The sequence below is a fragment of the Naegleria fowleri genome, assembly GCF_008403515.1.
Source record: "Naegleria fowleri strain ATCC 30894 chromosome Unknown tig27, whole genome shotgun sequence".
Taxonomy (NCBI): Eukaryota; Heterolobosea; class Eutetramitea; order Acrasida; family Naegleriidae; genus Naegleria; species Naegleria fowleri.
Window position 1 is genome coordinate 431,237 of NW_025407959.1, and position 18,666 is coordinate 449,902.

Below are 18,666 nucleotides of genomic sequence, written 5' to 3' on the forward strand. Positions count from 1 at the left end.
ATTCTCATAGAGCCAATCATGATTGATTGTCATATGATTGACTGTCATATGATTGATTGTCAGTGGTTGTTCTGTGGTTCATCTCATCATCATCGTTTTCTTTTTAAAAAATGGCTGAAGAACAATCTGTTGAATCCGCCTCCCCTTCTGGTGATTTCGTGGTGTCGTCCTCATCATTGAACATCCATGATGACCATTCACAACAACAACAAGAACCACACGAGTCGACTTCTCATGTTGTTGTTGACACTACCACTTCCGAAGAAGGGATTCATCATCTCCATCCCTTACAATCCTCATCACCACCACCACCACCACCACCACTCCATTCTCATGAGGAGGACCATGATCATTCTACAACAACAACAACAACTCCTCCTCAACAACAAGAACAACCTGCAGTAATGGTGAATCATGAACAAGAGACGACTTGTTCTCAAATGATGGAGGAGGAGGAGGAGAAGGATCACCATGATGATGATCACCACATTGACCATCACCACCATCACCACCATCACCACCATCACCACTCGTACCACCACTTGAATTCAAATCCATCATCCATGATGATGACGATGAATCACTCTTCTCTCTCATCTTCAAAATATCCCTTTGTCGAACTCTCTTCATTCACCACCACCAATGTGGAAGTGATTTATGATCAACTCAACATTTATAGTACTCCTCTCTTTACCATCATTACAAGTGTCAATGTTCAAGAAGAACAATCTCATATCACTGAAATGATTCAAAGTCATGAAAAAACACTCTACAAGGATCATCCATTGTTTCAAAAGACTGGATTGACTGTGAGTAGAAAGATGAAAGGTATGTTGTGTGAATATGTGTTGAATATGTGTTGAATATGTGTGTCTAATGTGTGTGTGTTTTAAAAGATTTTGAATGGCTCTATGATCATTTGAAAATGGATTGTGTTGGATGTTTAATTCCACCCAAAGAACTATTAACGACGAATATTGACAAGTTGTATTCTTCGAGTCAAGTGAGTGTTGCAACCACATCCACACCAACAACAACAATGAATACTACTACTACTACTACTACTACTCCTAATAGTACATCTACCAATAGTACATCTACTACTTCTGATTATCCAAACATTCATTCTGCTGCTGCTAGTACTACAGATAGTATCACCATCAACACAAGTGCTGATAACAAATCTCTTAAAGGAAAATATCTTTCCATTTTCTTAACACTCTGTGCAAGACATCCAGTGTTGTGTAAGAGTTATCTCTTTTGGGATTTTATTAGTGCAAGTGAAGATGAATTTAATCATACCATGAAGAAGACTGAGAGTGCAGCATTGAGTGGTCAGAGTGGTGGTGCTACCTCAAGTCATTCAACGAGTTCTTCTAGTTCTGGTGGTGGTGGTGGTGGTGGTGGTCTCTTGTTTTCTCTTAAAAAGATGAAAATCAAATACAACACTCATGATAAGGAACGTGAATATGTGAATCAATTATCAAAACAATTGAAAACATTGCTAAATGCAAGTCTTTCTCTAAAGAAATATCAAGAATCATTTTTAAATGAATTGGATAGTATTGGACGTGCCATGAAGGTTTATGGAAATTTTGAAGCGAACAATAATTTTAATGAAATGATGAATCATAGTGTTATTACTACTACAAGTACTCCTTCAAACACCTCTTCTACCACCAATATGAATCACAACAATACAGGTGGTACACTTCATAATATATTCCATTCTATTGGAGATATTACCATGAAGTCAGCAAGTATTAATTCTCATCAAGAATCTACGACTCAATTTGAACAATATTTATTATTATATACCAAATATTTATTACCTAATGTATTGAAATTCTTAGATTTATCCAAAGAATATCACACCACATTGAGTGTCTATGAAAATGATTTAAATAAGGCTACCACACAAGCCAATAATAGTAATAATCCAAAATATCAAGAACAGGTTCAAAAACTTAGTACTATCTACAATGATATGAAAAGAACTGTGGATTTGATTGATCAAAGATTCCCTCTCGAGTGGGAAAGATTTAGATATGAAATGAAAATTGATTTGCAATATTCCATGTTGGGTTCTTTGGTGAAGAGAGCCAATGACCATATTGAATGTGTGAAAGTATTGAGAGAGAGTGGTGTCAATCATGATGGTGATACTTTGAGTGATGATACTACCAACAACAACAACAACATGTGGCGTCGAAAGAGTGTTCTACAAGAGACGTATGACCACATTCTCAACCAACACAAGAAATTGATTTTACCATCTGGATCAACCAATAGATATTAAAGCTTAAAATACTTTAATAAATCTTATCTAATACTTTATAATAATACTCTAATACTTTATTAAAGTAAATGTTGTCTGAAAAAGTCAAAAGTTCTTTGCATGGCCAATGAGCAAGCCTCTTCATTGTATGCTTCTGGTCGTTTGTCGTTGGTGAAAGCATGACCAACTCCAGGATACAAATACACAGTGCCATTGACACCATTTTCAGACCAACTCTTTTGCAATTTCTTGGCAGATTCAATGTCAGAAAATCCAACAGCATCATCCAACTCACCAAAGTGAGCAATGACTGGGATTTTAATTTTCGAAACATCCATTTGTGGAATTCCATAAAAACAGGATGCAGCATTGATGAGTGACGATTCACTTCCATCTTGTGTACTTGCTACAGCCAATGTCAAGGCACCTCCTATGAGAGAGTACAACATGATTTGTTGTTCACCAATTCAAATGAAAACAATGTATATCAATATCATCATTGAATACATCAATGTTTCAATCAACACGGGCACTATCGCTTTGTTCACTTACCCATACAAAATCCAGTGACTCCAACCTTCTTACATCCCATTTCATTTCTCAAATATTTGGCTGCTCCCAAAATATCTTGAATAGCACCAGGCCAATCCAAACCATGCATCAAATGTCCAGCTTGTTCCCGATCAATAGCAACCTTTCCTCTATACAAATCAGGAACGATGGTGGTTGCATTAAGATCATTGGCAATTTTAATACCTTTGTTTTTAATTTGCTCATTCACTCCCCACCATTCTTGAAGAACAACGACTCCCATTGGGGTTGGTGTTCCTGATAAAGGCTTACTCACATAGCCTGGACAAGAAGAACCAAGAGGATTTTCGGAGGAGAACTCGAGACGAGTGGTGGCCATTTTTTTTGTGTTTGGTGTTCAAGTGCGAATGTTCGCTTTTGATTATTTATTGGGGTTTCAGGTAGAGCTACAGGCCTGTTGAAATTGGCGACCGATTCCGATGTGAGTGACTTTGGGACCAAAGTCAAACTTTCAATTCATGCTTGTGGGTTACTTCCAAATTGGGTTGCCTTATCAAGCAGAATTAGTTGCAATTGCTGAGAGGTTTTCTTTAAGGAAGGCACTCCCTTTCTTTACAATTTTTCTTCTTTGAAATCAATGCATCTTCTTGGAGAGGACAACAAACATTGGGGGTTGACCAAAAATGCAATAAACATTCAAGTTACAGAGAGCAATCTGTATGTTGTTGAGTGAGTGAATGTTTCAAATAAACAATGGAATAACTCGTATAATTTTCAAAAATCTCACTATCAAACGTGTCCATTGAGGAAACTGTGGATAGGGACATAATGGCGTCATTGGTGGCGGTACAGTGATCACCAATTTGCTCATAGGTGGTGGTGGACATTGAGGATGATTCATGTAAAGAAGGGAAAAGAAGAGTTGGTGTTGGAGGAGGATTGAATGGTTCATCCATCGTATCGAGTTTCGACTCGTTTCGATAAGTTGTTTCAAATGTAATTCTGTTCCTCCTTAATAACTTGCGTCGAATCCAATTTGGACAAGTACGAGATGGTAACGATGATTGGTTGCCCATGACGATATCTTCAAATAGTAGTGCTGCTGAATGGGTTGGTTCAAGAGGGTCAATTTGAACAATGTTTTTTTTTGTTGCATACTCTCTCTCTTGTCTGTGAGGCTATTTTCTCCTTCGCCAAATATGGAAGCCTCTAAATATTACCTTACTTGGACGAATTAAAACATATAAAAGTGATTCCCATTCAGAAAAGGGAAAAATGGTCACGTGCGAATCTGTAGTGCGTTAATGTGTGAGAGCACAAGTCGTAATTGCAGATTCAGCAGGTCTTTCACTTCGTCTTTGATTTTGGAAGATTAAATTTGGCTAATGTCATTACAAATCAAATCTTTTATTATTGATAGGGAGGGTAGTGATGATAGTGTGGTGGTGATGGTATGAATTGAGATGAGACTGAATGAAGTACATTCCCATGAGTAGTAATAGTAGTAGTAGTAGTATTGATGTAAGGGTTGTTGTTGTTGTTGTTGTTATGGGTAGGGTAAATAGGATGAAGAGTTGATGTTGGCATTGTTGTTGTATTCGAATAAGGTGGTGTTGGTGTTGGTAGTACATTGGTGGAACGAACCAAATGAGGATGAGTTGTATTGTAATTGTTGTACCAATGTGGCATGAACATGTTTGAATCATTCGTCGTAGTCGACATGAGAGTGTTGTTGTTGTTTTGACCAACATGTTGTTGTTGTTGTTGGTAGTAACCATTCATAGGATTGACAATTCCACATGTTGTCATCGTCGTCGATAGGTGGTGGTGGTGGTGGTGATGGTGATTCATCGATTCATCCATCATTCCATAACATTTCATCATTCCCACTGAAACATTCTCTCTTGGAAAACGTGTCAATTTAAAACTTTGAGTGAAGATTCCATGTTCACCCAAATCCAACCGATACAAATAATCATCCGAATTGGCACCACTCACAGTTGCAATTTCAACCCATTCTTCTCCTTGTTGTTGTTGATGTTGAGGAGTATTCAAACATCTCTTGTAATAAACATCAATTCCATTAAATTGTTGTTGACAGCAATGAAATTGTTTGTGAGGTTTCATTTCAATAAATTTGAAAAGATAAGGACGAGAGAAGTGAAGAATGATAGCACGTTGAGGAGTGGAATGATCTGCACTTGCACCCAACATGCAACTTTCATGAGAGAGACCCTCCACTGTGTTGGCCACGTTGGGTGTGGGACCAATGAGTTCAAGTCGGGAGGGTGGAATAAATCGGATCAAAGATGGATCCACAGAAGAGGAGGAGGAGGAGGAGCAGAGCGAGGACATTCTGTTTTGGAGAGGTCGAAGAACAATTCTTGTGGTAGAGGTTCAAGTCTTTTTTTGTAATGTTTTTTTTAAACAGTTTCGTCGCTCGTCTCGTGCCGAAAAATCAACACGGAAAGATCTTGATGATGGAAGTGTGAGTGAAATTGGTACGAATTTCTTTTAGGGATGCAACACCTTAAAAAACTCTTACATCGATAGATTTCGAACCATGATCTCCGAAGCTCATCTTCAAAATTTCAGGAACAAAAAAATGAATGAATTGGCCAAAGTATCTCCACCTATGAATCTCACGCGTGGTGCCGAGCCGTCATCACTCGGAACGAGTACCACCTCATCATCCAAACAGCCTGAACCATCGCCCAAACAATCCTCATTAAAAGATGATCCACAAGAATCTTCAACAATTGACAACAACAATACTGATGATGATGAAATTCCAACAGAAGAAGAATTTATGAAAAAACTCCAAGAAGGTATTCAAGAATATGCTGAAATTGATAAATCTAGTAGACATTCTTCGGATGATGAATTAATTAATTTTGTCAAAGATAAGGAAGAAAAATTGTTATTTCGATTGGGGCGATTATTAGAAAAAAAGAAAAAGAAGAGAAAAAAAGAATTAAAAAGAAAAAGAATGTACGAGAGTGATGATGATTCGAGTGAAGAGGAGGAGTCCAAAATCAAATAATTTTAAATTAATCAAATCTACTTGCTAGTTTCACCATCATCACTCACAGAACGAACGTATCAACAGCAGCAATGGGTGAATCTCTAAACGTTTCATTTGATTATTATTCTCCAAGCCATCAAATTATGACTTTTCTGACAATTTTTTGGTTACCATTTCATTCTCCATATCATGAAGACAGCAAATCATGAAAAATTATTTGATGTGGATTTAAAATTGGACTTGTCAAGGTGGCGCTTGCACACAGAGACTGTTTAACAAGCAAAAGATCAGATCTTCAACATACCTTCAAATGTAACTCCAATCAACCACAGTTATTTTGAATTTAAAGGATTACTTTATAAATTAATTTCATCAGTTGTTGTACAATTAAGCAACATATTGAATGGTGCTGCTGTCCTTGGCATCACGTTCCAGATATTCTCTTGCAATCAAATCTTCAACTCTCTTCTTGATCAACTTTGGATCAGGAAGGAAGTGTGAACTCAATTGTTTGATAGTTTCTGTCATGAGTTCTTGATATTTGAGTACCTTTCTGGCCTTCATGATACGGACAAGAGCAGCATCAATGACATACTTTCTTTCTTCTTGAGCCTTTTGATTAATTTCTTGCTTTTGTTGTTGTGTAACTTGAACAACAACGTTTGGAATCTTAATTCTTCTCAATGGGCTTTCAAAATCAGCATTGACAGAAAACTTATCAGGTGGATTGATTACCTTCTTATTTCCATCTGTGTTCAAAATGTTTGCTGCCTTTGTTGCACACAATGCAAGTAAATTTCTCTTAACTTCTGTTGGTGGTAAATTCAAAGAGTTTTGAATCTCTTGGAATGTCATTTCAGCTTGATTGTTGAACAATAACAAAATACATGCTTGATAAGTGTTTGTTGAAATTTCCTTTGTACCTGATGCGAAACGTCCTGTAACAATAGCTGTACCAAGAGAGTGAATCCAATCCAACTTTCTTTGTTGTGTAATAGAATCATAGAACTTTTTGAAAGCATCTAAACAAATACCTAATTCTTGTGGAATGGTCATCTTGTCTGTTTTCATTTGTGGCCAACAACCAAGAGTCAAAACTTCAGGGTTAAATTCAAATGGTAAAGCAATAGACTTGTTGGAAGTGTAGGTCTTGAAATCATTTCTCAAGTTTTCAGAAATGCTCTTATCCTTGATCATACCTTCCAACTTTTGTGTGAAGGACATACCCATACGCATCTTGAGTTTACCAATGAATGATCTTTCAGCATCCAAGTTCAAACGACTGGTTACCAACAATCTCTTACTCAAATGTTCTCTGTAGAAAGCCATAAACATGTCCTTATCCTTCAAGTAGCCAAACAATTTCACCACATTTTCTAAGAGAGCATCCAAGTTTTCTTCACCAACCTTATCAACTTCCTTCATGACAGCATCACAATAAGTTGAAATCAATTCAGCAGTAGAAGCTCTACTCTTTTCACCTGCTGTAACCACTTCAAGATTAACAAAGTGAGTAAAGGCATCTTTCAAAGCCTCCAAAAATAGTGGATTTTGTTTGAACTCATTGGTAACCAATTTAGAATAGGTTGTGTGTAACTTCAATAATTCATCCACATAGGCCTTGGCATCAATATTTTCTTGTTGACATTGATTGGAGTGAATTTTAACACCTTCTTCAGTGATGAAATCTCTTACTTTCTCTGCCATTGGTTGTAATGAATCAATTCTATCAAACAAGTTATACATTCTTGACAAATCTTCTTGTTTGTCTCCAGCCTTTAACAAAGCAACTAGACCAGAACCATCCATGTTCAAAAGTGTCATTTGATGCTTTCTAATAAGTTCATCTTGAACTTTAGTAATCAATTTAGCCTTTGTGTTTTGATGAAGATATGAAACAGCTCTCCTTTCTTCTTGTTCTAATTTGTCTTCAGTCTTTTTCATATAATCAGGACAAGAATCTTCAGCAATCCATTTTGAGCTTTGAATATTGTAATAGGTTTGTGTTTCAGACAACAAATTACGTTCAAAATCTTCTTCATAGGCATTCAAACTTCCCAATCCCATTTCAATGAACAAAGTAATACCGTCCTTCATCATGGATCGATCAATTAAATCTCCTTCTCTTTCCTTGTGAATTTTATCGAGTAAAGCATGAGCCATATCCTTCTTGATACTTCCATAAACCAATTCTTGATAACATTTCAATCCAACGCTTCTCAGATCGTCTCTATTGTTATGTTTAGTATAGTATCTGTCCAAATAGTTAAATAATTTAACCATATAACGAACAACCAATTGGTGATCTCGCCATCTCTTCACTGCTTCCATCAAGAGACCATCACCTTGTTTTTTCTTTGAGAGCAACAACCACCAATTGCTTCAAATAATCACTGATACATGTTCTATAACGATCGTACAATAATTCGGTAGCACCTCCCTTCTTGTTGGTATCTACTTTTTGTGTACACAAATTGAATACCGTACTATAGGTTGTTGTTGTTGTTCAAAAGTATGTATGGAACATGTTGTTGTTGAGCATCCATCGCCGTGATGGAGAATATGATGGAATTGTATGGTTTTTGTTGGTGTTACCAAAGGATAGCAACAAATTTAAAATCGATCAAAAATAATTGTTATTATTGAAATAAACACATGAGATCGTGTTGAGAAGGAAACATGGAAGAAATAGAGTAACAATTAGCAGTGGTCCATTACAAAGAGATCATTGAGAAAGTAACAATATTTTGAAATAAACATATTAGGAATCAAAAATAGATTTTAAGAGTTCATCACCGAGTCATAATCATCATCATTGATCATCATCATTACCGATTACATTTTTGTTCTGTAGTAGTGTACTACTTACGTATATAACTCGGCATATTCTTCGTTATTGAAAGGCTTGGACATGTTGGTGTTCAAAAAGTCAATCAGTTTGTTAAAGCCTTGTTGTAAATATTTCCATTTGGTCTCAAAATCAGGAGCTTCCTGTTTAGCAGCACTACCGCTGCTGGTAGTACCCTTCTCCATTTTGTCGAGATCCTTCTTGGCATCGGTCTTGCCAATAATGCTTGAAAAGAAAGGCATGATGGTGGAGTCGGCAAAAGAGAGATGACGTATGGATTTTTTTTAGAGTGCCTTGTGTTGGTGGAAGAACTGTGTTGTAATCAAGTTCACCGTTTGTTGTTGTTGTTTTCTGCAGACTGAAGGGTCAAGAAGTACAGGATGGTAAATGTTTTTATTCAATAATTATTATTATTAATTCAATTGAATTGCTAATGTTCACACTCGAGTGGTCTGATAAGAAATATTCACAACAGTAGGCGGCGAGAATGTTGCACAAGAGTTCTCAATTAATTCATCACCACGGTGAATGGAATGTTTAGAGGAAACACCACCATTGGGTTTACCACCACTTATTGAATGTTGAGTAGTTGATGCTGCTGTATTGAATCGATAAGTAGTTGTTGAGGTTGTCAGTGAGGAAATGGCATCCAATGCCACAGAAGGACTTGAGAATGTCATCATATCATTCATGTGAATATCGTGATCATCATTGTTCTCACTACCAAGTCCACTCATCGCATTGAGAGTAGAATTTGAAAAGAGATTAAATTTGACAGAAAAGTCAGGTTGATTAGTAGTCAATCTTGAAGATGATAATTGGCCATCATTAATTGCATTGCAATACATGGTGGTATTATAATGATTGTTGTTGTTGCCTGGAGGAGTGGTCGTAGGAGTGGTGGTGGTGGTGGTGGTGGTGGTCATCATGGTGTTATGATTGTTGAAATTTTGATTATTCACAGCAGCATCACCATGGTTGTTGAATCCTCCATCATTACTTGTACCACCATCCATCATCATGATTGTATCGTGGATGGAGGGTGTTGTTGGATAAGAAAACTTTTCAAATGCATTATTGGATGTTGGATGCTCCGTATTCTGTGGCAATGATGATAATGAGGACAATGACTCTTTTGAATATTCAATAAGGAATGGATGAGAGTGAGGATCAAATTCATGATGATCATCCATGTCTTTATCATTCTCGTGACAGAGATGATCCTGAGGAGGAGAAGCACCACCATGATGCTGCTGCTGATTGTTGAGGAGTTGTTGTTGTTCCTGTTGATGCGATCCATCCTCTTCTTCTTCTTCTTGTTGCTGGTGAGGGACATCATGATGAGCATGCTGCTGCTGCTGATGCACTTGCTCGAACAAGATTTGTCTCTTAATCTCACAAAGAGTGTGATAGGCCTCTCTTTTCAAGTCTTCACTGGTCAGCATGTCATCTTCCCATGCCGTATCAAAGGGTTTCATATCACTACACAAATTCAAATCATTGACATCATAGAATTCTCTAAAGTATGGATGCATGAGTGCTTCCTCAGGAGTAATTCTCTTATACATGTTGAATACAAGCATTCTCTTCATGAGATCAATGGCCATTGGACAAGTATTGGCTGGTAATCTCTTTGTAAATGATCTTCGACGATAGAATGGAAGTTTGTTGAACACAAAATCACGAGCAGAGTCAGATCCATTGAAATCTTCTAGATTGGGTGTTCCTAATTGTTTGACAATTCTCTTGATTTGATCGACAGAACCAGTACCTTTGAAAAGAACTTCACCAGTGCCTGATAAGAGTTCATACATGATACAACCCACACTCCACATGTCGAGAGTCTTGTTGTAAATGTGTGGAGCATTGGTGAGGAGTTCAGGAGGTCGATACCATCTCGAAACGACATAATTGGAAGAGAGTCGAGTGTTATTCTCCATGAGAAGAATGGGATCTGTTGTTGTTGAGGTGGTGGTTGAAGTGATGATACTACTAGTAGTAGTAGTAGTAGTAGGATTGTTATGACCAACAACAACACTAGTAAAGATACCACCACTGCTACCGGTACCAGTTGAACTGTTGTTGGGAGTTGAAGCCAAGTTCAAGTTCGAATTCGAGCGGTGCTTTCGCGAGTTGTAAAATCCTCTCGCCAAACCAAAATCACAAATGGAAACATCGCACTGAGAATTCAGCAACACATTTTCAGGTTTCAAATCTCGATGGAGAATGTGAGCCTTTTGCATGTAATACACAGAAAGTACAATTTGGTACATGAACCATTTGATATGTTTGGGAGATAAATATTGTCCACTATCAAATATATCACGTAAATCAGCCTCCATGAGTGAAGTGACCATTTCAATATCTTCTAATTGATCCATACTGGTTGGTACATGTACATCTCTCAATGATACAATATATGGACACTGTCTCATATGATGAAGTATTTTGAGTTCTCTCAACATTCTCAATTGATGGAGTTTACCACTGTTATTAAAAGCAGCATATTTATCAGAGCTTGTGGTGTGTTCTCGATTTGGAAAGACTCGAATATTCTTTTTGAGAGCCACTTGAGTTTGAGTTTCTTGTTCCATTGCAATGGCCACTACACCATACGTTCCATTGCCAATGATATCTGTGACTTTGTAACGTGAGGCTGGAGTATCAAATTCAAAGTTTTGAACCATTTGTTTTGGAAGGGTGGTGGTTGAGGTGGTTGAAGTAGTAGTAGTAGTGCAGGAGGTGAAGAGACAAGATTCAGAAGATTTGGTTTGTTGTAATAGTTTGTGTTGAGGTGGTGGTGGTGGTGGTTGAGGTTGAGGTTGTTGTTTTGTAGGGTTTGTGTTATTGTTGATCTTATGAGTAGTAGCAGTACCACCATGGTTAGTAGAAACATGATTCTGTGAGTTGTATGGTACCATAGGTGTGTGTTGTTCTTGCAAGTGCTGCTGATGAGTGGTGAGAGGGTGTTGTGTGTGGTTGTTGTTGTTGTTGGGATGATCATAACAAGAGGAGGAGCAGTTTGAATGCAAGTTAGAAGAACTTGAAGGATGAGAGGAAGAATAAATCAAGTTAGAATTATTGTGATTTAGATAGCTATTGGTTCGATTTTTAGAGACTTGTTGATCACCAAGTAGTTGTTGTTGTTGTGGAGTATTATGATTCATCATCATCATATTGTAAACACTTCCCATCATGGATGGTTGTGATGGTGTGACATTCATCATCATGACAGAGGCATAATACGAGGATGGAGGAAATCCATGAGAAGAATTGTTGTTATTCATTCCATTCATGATTGTTGGATGGTGTGATGACACGGAATAAGTTCCATCGAAATATTTTGATAATTGTTGTGGATGTTGTTGTTGATGATCTGACACACAATGTGTAGCATTTGGTTTGGAATGAGTGGATTTCATCATCATCGTCGTGATGGAAGAATTAGAATGGTGATTGTTGTTCATTGTTGTTGTTGTTGTTGGACCACCACCACTCAGTTGTACTGTCACCTCGTCATGGCTGTTGTTAGAAGACATTTTCTTGTGTGTGACGAGACGAGACGACTCAATGCTGCAGGAATTTCGTTGTGTGGGATTTCTCGGTTGAACAAGAAAGTTGATCCACACAAGCGCTTGTTGTTGGACGTTTCAAAGACAACAACAAGAATTTCTTCTCTCGTTGTGGCTTCCCTTGTATATTGGTTGAGGTTTCTAAAATAGTAACCGTGAAGTTTTGGCAAAAAATGACACTGACTGCAAAGAGTCTTTTCTTGTGTGTGGAATGAAGAGACGACGACGACGACGATGTGAGATTGAGCAACACAATGAGAGACTCTCTCTTAGGTTCTAATCTTCTCCAATTTGCTGTTTTGAGAAGAAGTTGGAATACTTTGGCGGTTGGAAAATTCGGTTGGGTGTAAAAATAGATTCTTCAATTAAAATGGCAAGTACTAGAGGGAATGAGTGTATACAATGCACTACAATGCACTCCTCTTGTTCACACAGGAATGTGATTCGGTTAAGACAAGAGCTTTTATCTTAGAAGGGAATTCACACTGTGTTCACCCTCGGACTCTTCTGCTTGAGGAGTGTTGATGATGTGAATGCAACAAGATGATACTAATGATGTGATAATATTTGGTAGGGAGACAACAAGAGATTACAATGGTTCTTGTTCTCACTGTGTATGAGGAGGAGAAGGAGAGAAGGGATGTTGTGTGTGATTTGTTTTTTCGACGAGAGAATTGAAATTGTTGGCTCTCTTAGTCACAGTGGTGGTGGTGGTGGTGGTGGTGGTCGTTGTGGTGGTAACGAATGAACGTTGTGAATCGATGACTGACAGCCACAACAACAACAACAACAACAATAATTGCAACACGAATCTGCAATTCGTACGAAGACTCTCGTTGCTTCTTCGAATGTGGAAGGAGAAACACGTGAGTAAACAATTATACTTTTCAAGAAAACAACCGTTTGAAAAAACGGGTTATATAAGTGTATATGGTTGTTTGAAGTCAGAAAACGAGCTATGAAACCATTCCAAAGGGAAGGTAGTATTTAAGGTAATTTGTAATTTAAGGAAATTTCTTAATATAGAAATTATATAATCCGTGTTTGTTTTTTCAAAGAAAGGGCATGTGAACAAACTATACTCAAAGGAGTTTCATCCAAACCAAGTTACCAACTTGTTATGATCGTTTTACTTCAATCCATACCCGAACAGAGTTCTTCTTCTTATTGTTGTTGATGCAACAACTCAAAGAGAATGCAAAAAGAGAAGAAACCTCCTTTTTTATTCATGACCACTCATGTCCATGCAAAAGTAAATGTTCCATTTTGAATAATGGAGAGTACCTCGTGAAAAGAATCATGTCCTGTCGATTACGTCATCCTAAAACCTATCATCAAAACAACAACAATAATTGTATTGAGGGATTCACCACTTGATTAGTGCAATTTCAAGATAAGAATTGGAGTGGTTTTGGTCAATAGATTTTCTGTGATATCATTGGCATCCAAACTCGATCCCAAACTCCCATGACATTTATAGTAAATGACTCAAACGATCACCACACCATGCAGAGAATCCTAAAGATTCATGCAACACACATGATCATTCACGAAAATATATACAATTGAAAGCATTTAGTGTTAGCATGTCGAATCTATTTCTTTAAATTTATAAATTATTTTCATTGACTGCACCTCTCACTCCTAAAGATCAACATTTGCGTTGAACAAACCACGCACGCTGTGACTCTCTCAACGCAACTTTCAAAAAAAATTTTGACGCACCCTGTTCTCTCTCTCTCTCTGCAAGCTTCACTCTAATTTTTAACACAACACGCACTCCTGGTTCGTTCTCTCTCAACAATAACAATAACAACAACCACATGCCATCCCGAACCAAATCCAAGGCTGCATCATCATCCGCAGCAGCAACACAACCTCAGGTCATTACCGATGTGAATCAATTGTACAAAATGAAAGACCACTATTATAAGAATCAACATGGATATACCAAACGTGCCAATTACAATATTTCAAAATACATGAAGCAACAAGACCTTGATGACAACAACTCTTCTCTCAAAAAAAAACACAAAAAGAATATTCATCAAGTGGCTAAAATCATTCCCGATGTGACTCCAACTCAACCCTACATCAAACCTGCTGAATTAGTTGATCAATATCCTCTCTTGAGAATTAACCCAAGAACAATCAAAAATTCAGATCAAAAACATGAAATTGTGACCAAACAACGTAAATTAAAAAGAATTTTACAAAGTAAGAATAGAAAAGAACGTCGAAATTTGGGAGTTCCAATTCAACAACCAAAAACACAAGAAGATAAAAGAATTTATGATCCATCCATTATTACTCCATACAAGACTAATTATCATCCTGAAAATGATTTGGAATATATTAAGAATTTCAATGAACAAGTTCAACAAGCAAAACAAGAAACATTGGCAGAAGAAGAGAATATGGATGAATTTGAAGAATATTTCAAAAATGGAAAAGAACCAAAAATATTAATTACCACTCAATACAATGCCATGTTAGATAAGGCTAAATCAGCATCTAAATTTACCATGACATTTATTAAGGAATTATTGAATTGTATTCCGAATAGTATTTTCATGAAAAGAAAACAATATTATGTGAAAGATGTTTTGAAATATGCTGAAAAGAATGATTACACCGATGTGATGGTCATTGGTGAGAGAAATAACAAACCATCCTCTTGTTTGTTAATTCATTTACCTCATGGTCCAAGCGCTACTTTTAGATTATCATTTCCAAAATTAAGAAAAGATTTAAGAAATGTCACTCCTGCTAAAATTGATCGAGATTATTGTCAAAAATATTATCCAGAATTAATTTTGAACAATTTTACAACTCGTTTGGGTTATCGAGTGGCAAGAATGTTTCAAGCCATGTTTCCTCAAAAACCTAATTTCACAGGAAGAAGAGTAGTCACTCTTCACAATCAACGAGATTTTATATTCTTTAGACATCATATTTATCAATTTTATGATGTAGATGAAAAGAATAAGGGAAATGATCATTCAGAATATGATCGAGATGATGTCTATTTGGCAAGAAATGTGAAACAAGAAATTGAAAAATTGAACAAGCAATTGAAAGTTGTGAATAATGAAATGGACATTCAACAAAGTGATGATGAAGAGAACACTGATGAAGAGAATGAAGAGAACACTGAGAATGACATGAATGAAGAGGATGAAGAAATTGCCAATGAAGATGACATTTCACAACGAGTGGAGAATCATGCTAAAAAGACAGTCACTGTAACGAAGGGAGTTAAAATTAATGAAATTGGACCAAGAGTGACCTTTCGATTGCAAAGTTTGCAATTAGGCAAGTTTGATAACTTGTTTGGTGAATTTGAGTGGTATGGAAGAAATGAATTGATTTCTGATAGGAAACAATTTGTCATTTAAGGAATGGAAGCTTCCCACTCCAGACGAAATTCGAGTGCTTTTGAATTTCTGCATGATCATTGTGAATATCTACTGTGTATCTATTAAACCACCTCTGATGATGACCTTTGATGTTGAATTGTTGCTCTCATTTCTTCTCTATACCAGGTGTTGTGATCATGATTGTTGAACTAGAATTGTTGACCAAATGAAAGGAATGCCAGAGCAAGTTGCTGGGTATGTGTTGGTGTCGTTCGAAACGAACTAATAATTTCCCTTTTCCCTTGAATTCAACAAGAATTTTCAGTTTTAAAAAAAATGCCCAAAGATTCCTCTCAACAACAATCATCGACTCCTCCAACGATCGTGAGTGAACAAATTCTGCGAAAGAAAGTTCGTCAAATTGTCAAAGAACAAGATGATGAACATCAAGTGTCGATGAAAGCAGTACGAGAAAAATTAGAGGATGATTTAGGAGTTTCTCTTTCGTCACAAAAAGATGTATTAAAGAAAATTCTACAAGAAGAAATAGACCAAAAGGAAGAAGAAGAAGAAGAAGAAAAAAAGAGAACTCACTCCGAAGTGGCACCATCAACTAGTTCCGACGAACCAGTCACTAAGAAATCAAAACAAGAAACATCAGCTCCAAAATATGTAAAAGCAGATAATGGAGATTATGTCATTATGTTTACAGGAAAAAAGAGAATTACAGTGAATACATATAGAAGACAGAAATATGTTCATATTCGAGAATATTATGAAGATAAGCCTACAAAAAAGGGTATTGCTATGAGTCAGGATGAATGGGACAAGTTTAAAGAATATATTGATACCATTGATGAGATGATGCGATTAGCCTAATATTCTGAAATTACATATTAAATAAAAATTCTTATCCTATTTATGTTGTGCATAATTATTACATTTCGTGCATGAGGAATGAATTACCATATTGTATGTACATAGATGATCAAGTGTTGTGTTCGTGAGAAATAGGATGATTCAAAATTGGATACGCTCGTTCGGAGAGAGAAGATGGATGCTATCATTACAGCAACAGAATTGAGAGGTGAAATGTGCGTGAGAATGATGGTTTGATCCTTTACGATGAGAAGAAAACAAGCATTAGGAATATCACCAAAAAATTCCAAACGGCAATAAATACTCTCAAGGCTTGTACATCCGAAATAAATTGTTTGATTGTTTCCATTACCGATGATGATGATTGCTCTTTAGGAAGAATATTGATATTCAGAACAGCAACAGAATTGAGAAGAAGAGTAAATCCGATAATCAAATCACTCCAAGATAAGAGACCCATTTTTTATGTGTGGGGTGATGTATGTTGTAAAGAAGTCCATCATCATCATCATGAAGAAGGTCAAGTTAGATCCACAAGCGCTTGAACTCTTCGTGGATCCACAGCGCTGAAAAAAATCATCGTTTCCAAAACTCCCATCGACACAAGCTTTGGCAATCACTGCTGAAAACCCAATCACAATTATTGAACACATCTTTCGAACCATACATGTACAGACGTTTGCTCGTTCTTATCGGAGGAGGTACTGCCCTTGCTGCTGGTGTGAATCGTTGGAGAAATCCAATTCCCGATAATGAACAAAAATTCGTGAATGATTTACGTGATTTCAATACAGAAAAGGTTGATGAACATGCTTTGAATCCAGAAGTGTTTCAAAGTTATAAATTAAAAGAGGTGAAACCAATCAGTCATGATACTTCTATTTTTACCTTTGCTTTGGAAGAGAAACAAGATGAATGGATGGTTCAGAAAAAGTTAAATCTACCTGTTGCGAGTTGTATCTTGGCGAAGGGTAATGTTGGAGATGAAGTTGTTGTGAGACCTTACACTCCAATCAATCGAAATGGAGATGTGGGATTTATGAACTTGTTGGTTAAGACTGTAAGTATTCTGGAGTGAGTGAGTGTGTGTGTGTGTTTTGATTGAACACTGAGATTGGATGGGTTTGTTCTGGATTCCATTTGAAATCGATGACGACTATTACTATTGTTCCTTCTGATCCTTCTGTTCTTTCTGAATGAACAATAACCATTCTTTCTGAATGAACAATTACCTTTTTGAAAAGTACCCAAATGGTAAATTAAGCAAAAAAATTCATGAAATGAAAATTGGAGATTCTCTCGAATTTAAAGGACCATTATTGAAATATGATTATAAACCCAACATGAAAAAAGAATTGATATTCTTGAGTGCTGGAACAGGAATCACTCCATCCTATCAATTAATTCAAGAAATTCTATCCAATTCCAAGAATGATTCCACTAAAATTACTCTTCTCTATGCAAACAAAACACCAGAAGATATTTTACTTAAAAAGGAATTAGATACTCTTGCTAAGCAACATCCTAACCAATTTAAAGTATTCTATACCATTGATTCTGATCCAAATCGTAGTGCTGATACAACAATTCAAGGAAGAGGTTTTGTAAATCAAGCCATGTTGGAACAATTGGGATTTCCAAAACCTTCCAGTGATGTCTTAGTGAGTGTATGTGGTCCTCCACCATTCTATGATTTGTTGTGTGGTCAAAAGAAGAATCCACGAGAACAAGGTGAAGTGACTGGTCTCTTGAAAGAGAATGGATACAACGAAACCAATGTGTTTAAGTTTTAAGGTAATATTAATTGAATGAATTAATGAAAGGAATACAATTCTATACATGAATCACATTCGACTCGACAACTGTATGAATGTGTGTATGATATATCTTTATAAAAAAAGGGAAATTTAAGTATGCTTTAATATGTTTTATTAATTATATGGAAAGTGCAAAAAGTCTTGTCTATTAAAGTTGGATTCAACTCAGAAAACGTCAAGCGCTGTCTTTCATTTTGGCAATTCAAATGTTTTCTCCTCCACTATACCCTCAACGACAATGATGGATTATGTTGAAAAAATCTCATGCTGTTAATATGATTCTCTTTTGACCTTACACCTGCTTCTTTCGCAAACAACACCATGAATACAAAAAAAACTTCAAATCACATTAAACAA

The 18,666-nt window shown here is 36.5% G+C and overlaps 10 protein-coding genes across 10 annotated transcripts; 5 read left to right on the top strand and 5 right to left on the bottom strand.

Annotated features, from left to right (window-relative positions):
• Positions 1-110: 110 nt before the first annotated feature.
• Positions 111-2,299, top strand: FDP41_001680 (uncharacterized protein; the record flags this gene model as incomplete). Its single annotated transcript, XM_044704791.1, has 2 exons — positions 111-828; positions 897-2,299. The coding sequence occupies 2 exons, from the start codon at positions 111-113 to the stop codon at positions 2,297-2,299; spliced, it is 2,121 nt and encodes a 706-aa protein (XP_044564050.1).
• A 59-nt stretch (positions 2,300-2,358) lies between these two features.
• Positions 2,359-3,188, bottom strand: FDP41_001681 (uncharacterized protein; the record flags this gene model as incomplete). Its single annotated transcript, XM_044704792.1, has 2 exons — positions 2,359-2,708; positions 2,831-3,188. 2 exons carry the CDS (start codon positions 3,186-3,188, stop codon positions 2,359-2,361), a joined length of 708 nt encoding a protein of 235 aa, XP_044564051.1.
• Positions 3,189-3,510: 322 nt separating this feature from the next.
• On the bottom strand, positions 3,511-3,885 carry FDP41_001682 (uncharacterized protein; the record flags this gene model as incomplete). Its single annotated transcript, XM_044704793.1, has 1 exon — positions 3,511-3,885. One exon carries the CDS (start codon positions 3,883-3,885, stop codon positions 3,511-3,513), a length of 375 nt encoding a protein of 124 aa, XP_044564052.1.
• A 334-nt stretch (positions 3,886-4,219) lies between these two features.
• Positions 4,220-5,164, bottom strand: FDP41_001683 (uncharacterized protein; the record flags this gene model as incomplete). Its single annotated transcript, XM_044704794.1, has 1 exon — positions 4,220-5,164. The coding sequence occupies one exon, from the start codon at positions 5,162-5,164 to the stop codon at positions 4,220-4,222; it is 945 nt and encodes a 314-aa protein (XP_044564053.1).
• A 250-nt stretch (positions 5,165-5,414) lies between these two features.
• On the top strand, positions 5,415-5,852 carry FDP41_001684 (uncharacterized protein; the record flags this gene model as incomplete). The annotated part of the gene is made up of 1 exon (XM_044704795.1): positions 5,415-5,852. One exon carries the CDS (start codon positions 5,415-5,417, stop codon positions 5,850-5,852), a length of 438 nt encoding a protein of 145 aa, XP_044564054.1.
• Positions 5,853-6,221: 369 nt separating this feature from the next.
• FDP41_001685 (uncharacterized protein) lies at positions 6,222-8,924 on the bottom strand (the record flags this gene model as incomplete). Its single annotated transcript, XM_044704796.1, has 3 exons — positions 6,222-8,088; positions 8,180-8,320; positions 8,704-8,924. The coding sequence occupies 3 exons, from the start codon at positions 8,922-8,924 to the stop codon at positions 6,222-6,224; spliced, it is 2,229 nt and encodes a 742-aa protein (XP_044564055.1).
• Positions 8,925-9,119: 195 nt separating this feature from the next.
• Positions 9,120-12,221, bottom strand: FDP41_001686 (uncharacterized protein; the record flags this gene model as incomplete). The annotated part of the gene is made up of 1 exon (XM_044704797.1): positions 9,120-12,221. The coding sequence occupies one exon, from the start codon at positions 12,219-12,221 to the stop codon at positions 9,120-9,122; it is 3,102 nt and encodes a 1,033-aa protein (XP_044564056.1).
• A 1,856-nt stretch (positions 12,222-14,077) lies between these two features.
• On the top strand, positions 14,078-15,652 carry FDP41_001687 (uncharacterized protein; the record flags this gene model as incomplete). Its single annotated transcript, XM_044704798.1, has 1 exon — positions 14,078-15,652. One exon carries the CDS (start codon positions 14,078-14,080, stop codon positions 15,650-15,652), a length of 1,575 nt encoding a protein of 524 aa, XP_044564057.1.
• Positions 15,653-15,949: 297 nt separating this feature from the next.
• Positions 15,950-16,492, top strand: FDP41_001688 (uncharacterized protein; the record flags this gene model as incomplete). The annotated part of the gene is made up of 1 exon (XM_044704799.1): positions 15,950-16,492. One exon carries the CDS (start codon positions 15,950-15,952, stop codon positions 16,490-16,492), a length of 543 nt encoding a protein of 180 aa, XP_044564058.1.
• A 667-nt stretch (positions 16,493-17,159) lies between these two features.
• FDP41_001689 (uncharacterized protein) lies at positions 17,160-18,285 on the top strand (the record flags this gene model as incomplete). The annotated part of the gene is made up of 2 exons (XM_044704800.1): positions 17,160-17,552; positions 17,737-18,285. The coding sequence occupies 2 exons, from the start codon at positions 17,160-17,162 to the stop codon at positions 18,283-18,285; spliced, it is 942 nt and encodes a 313-aa protein (XP_044564059.1).
• Positions 18,286-18,666: the final 381 nt, after the last annotated feature.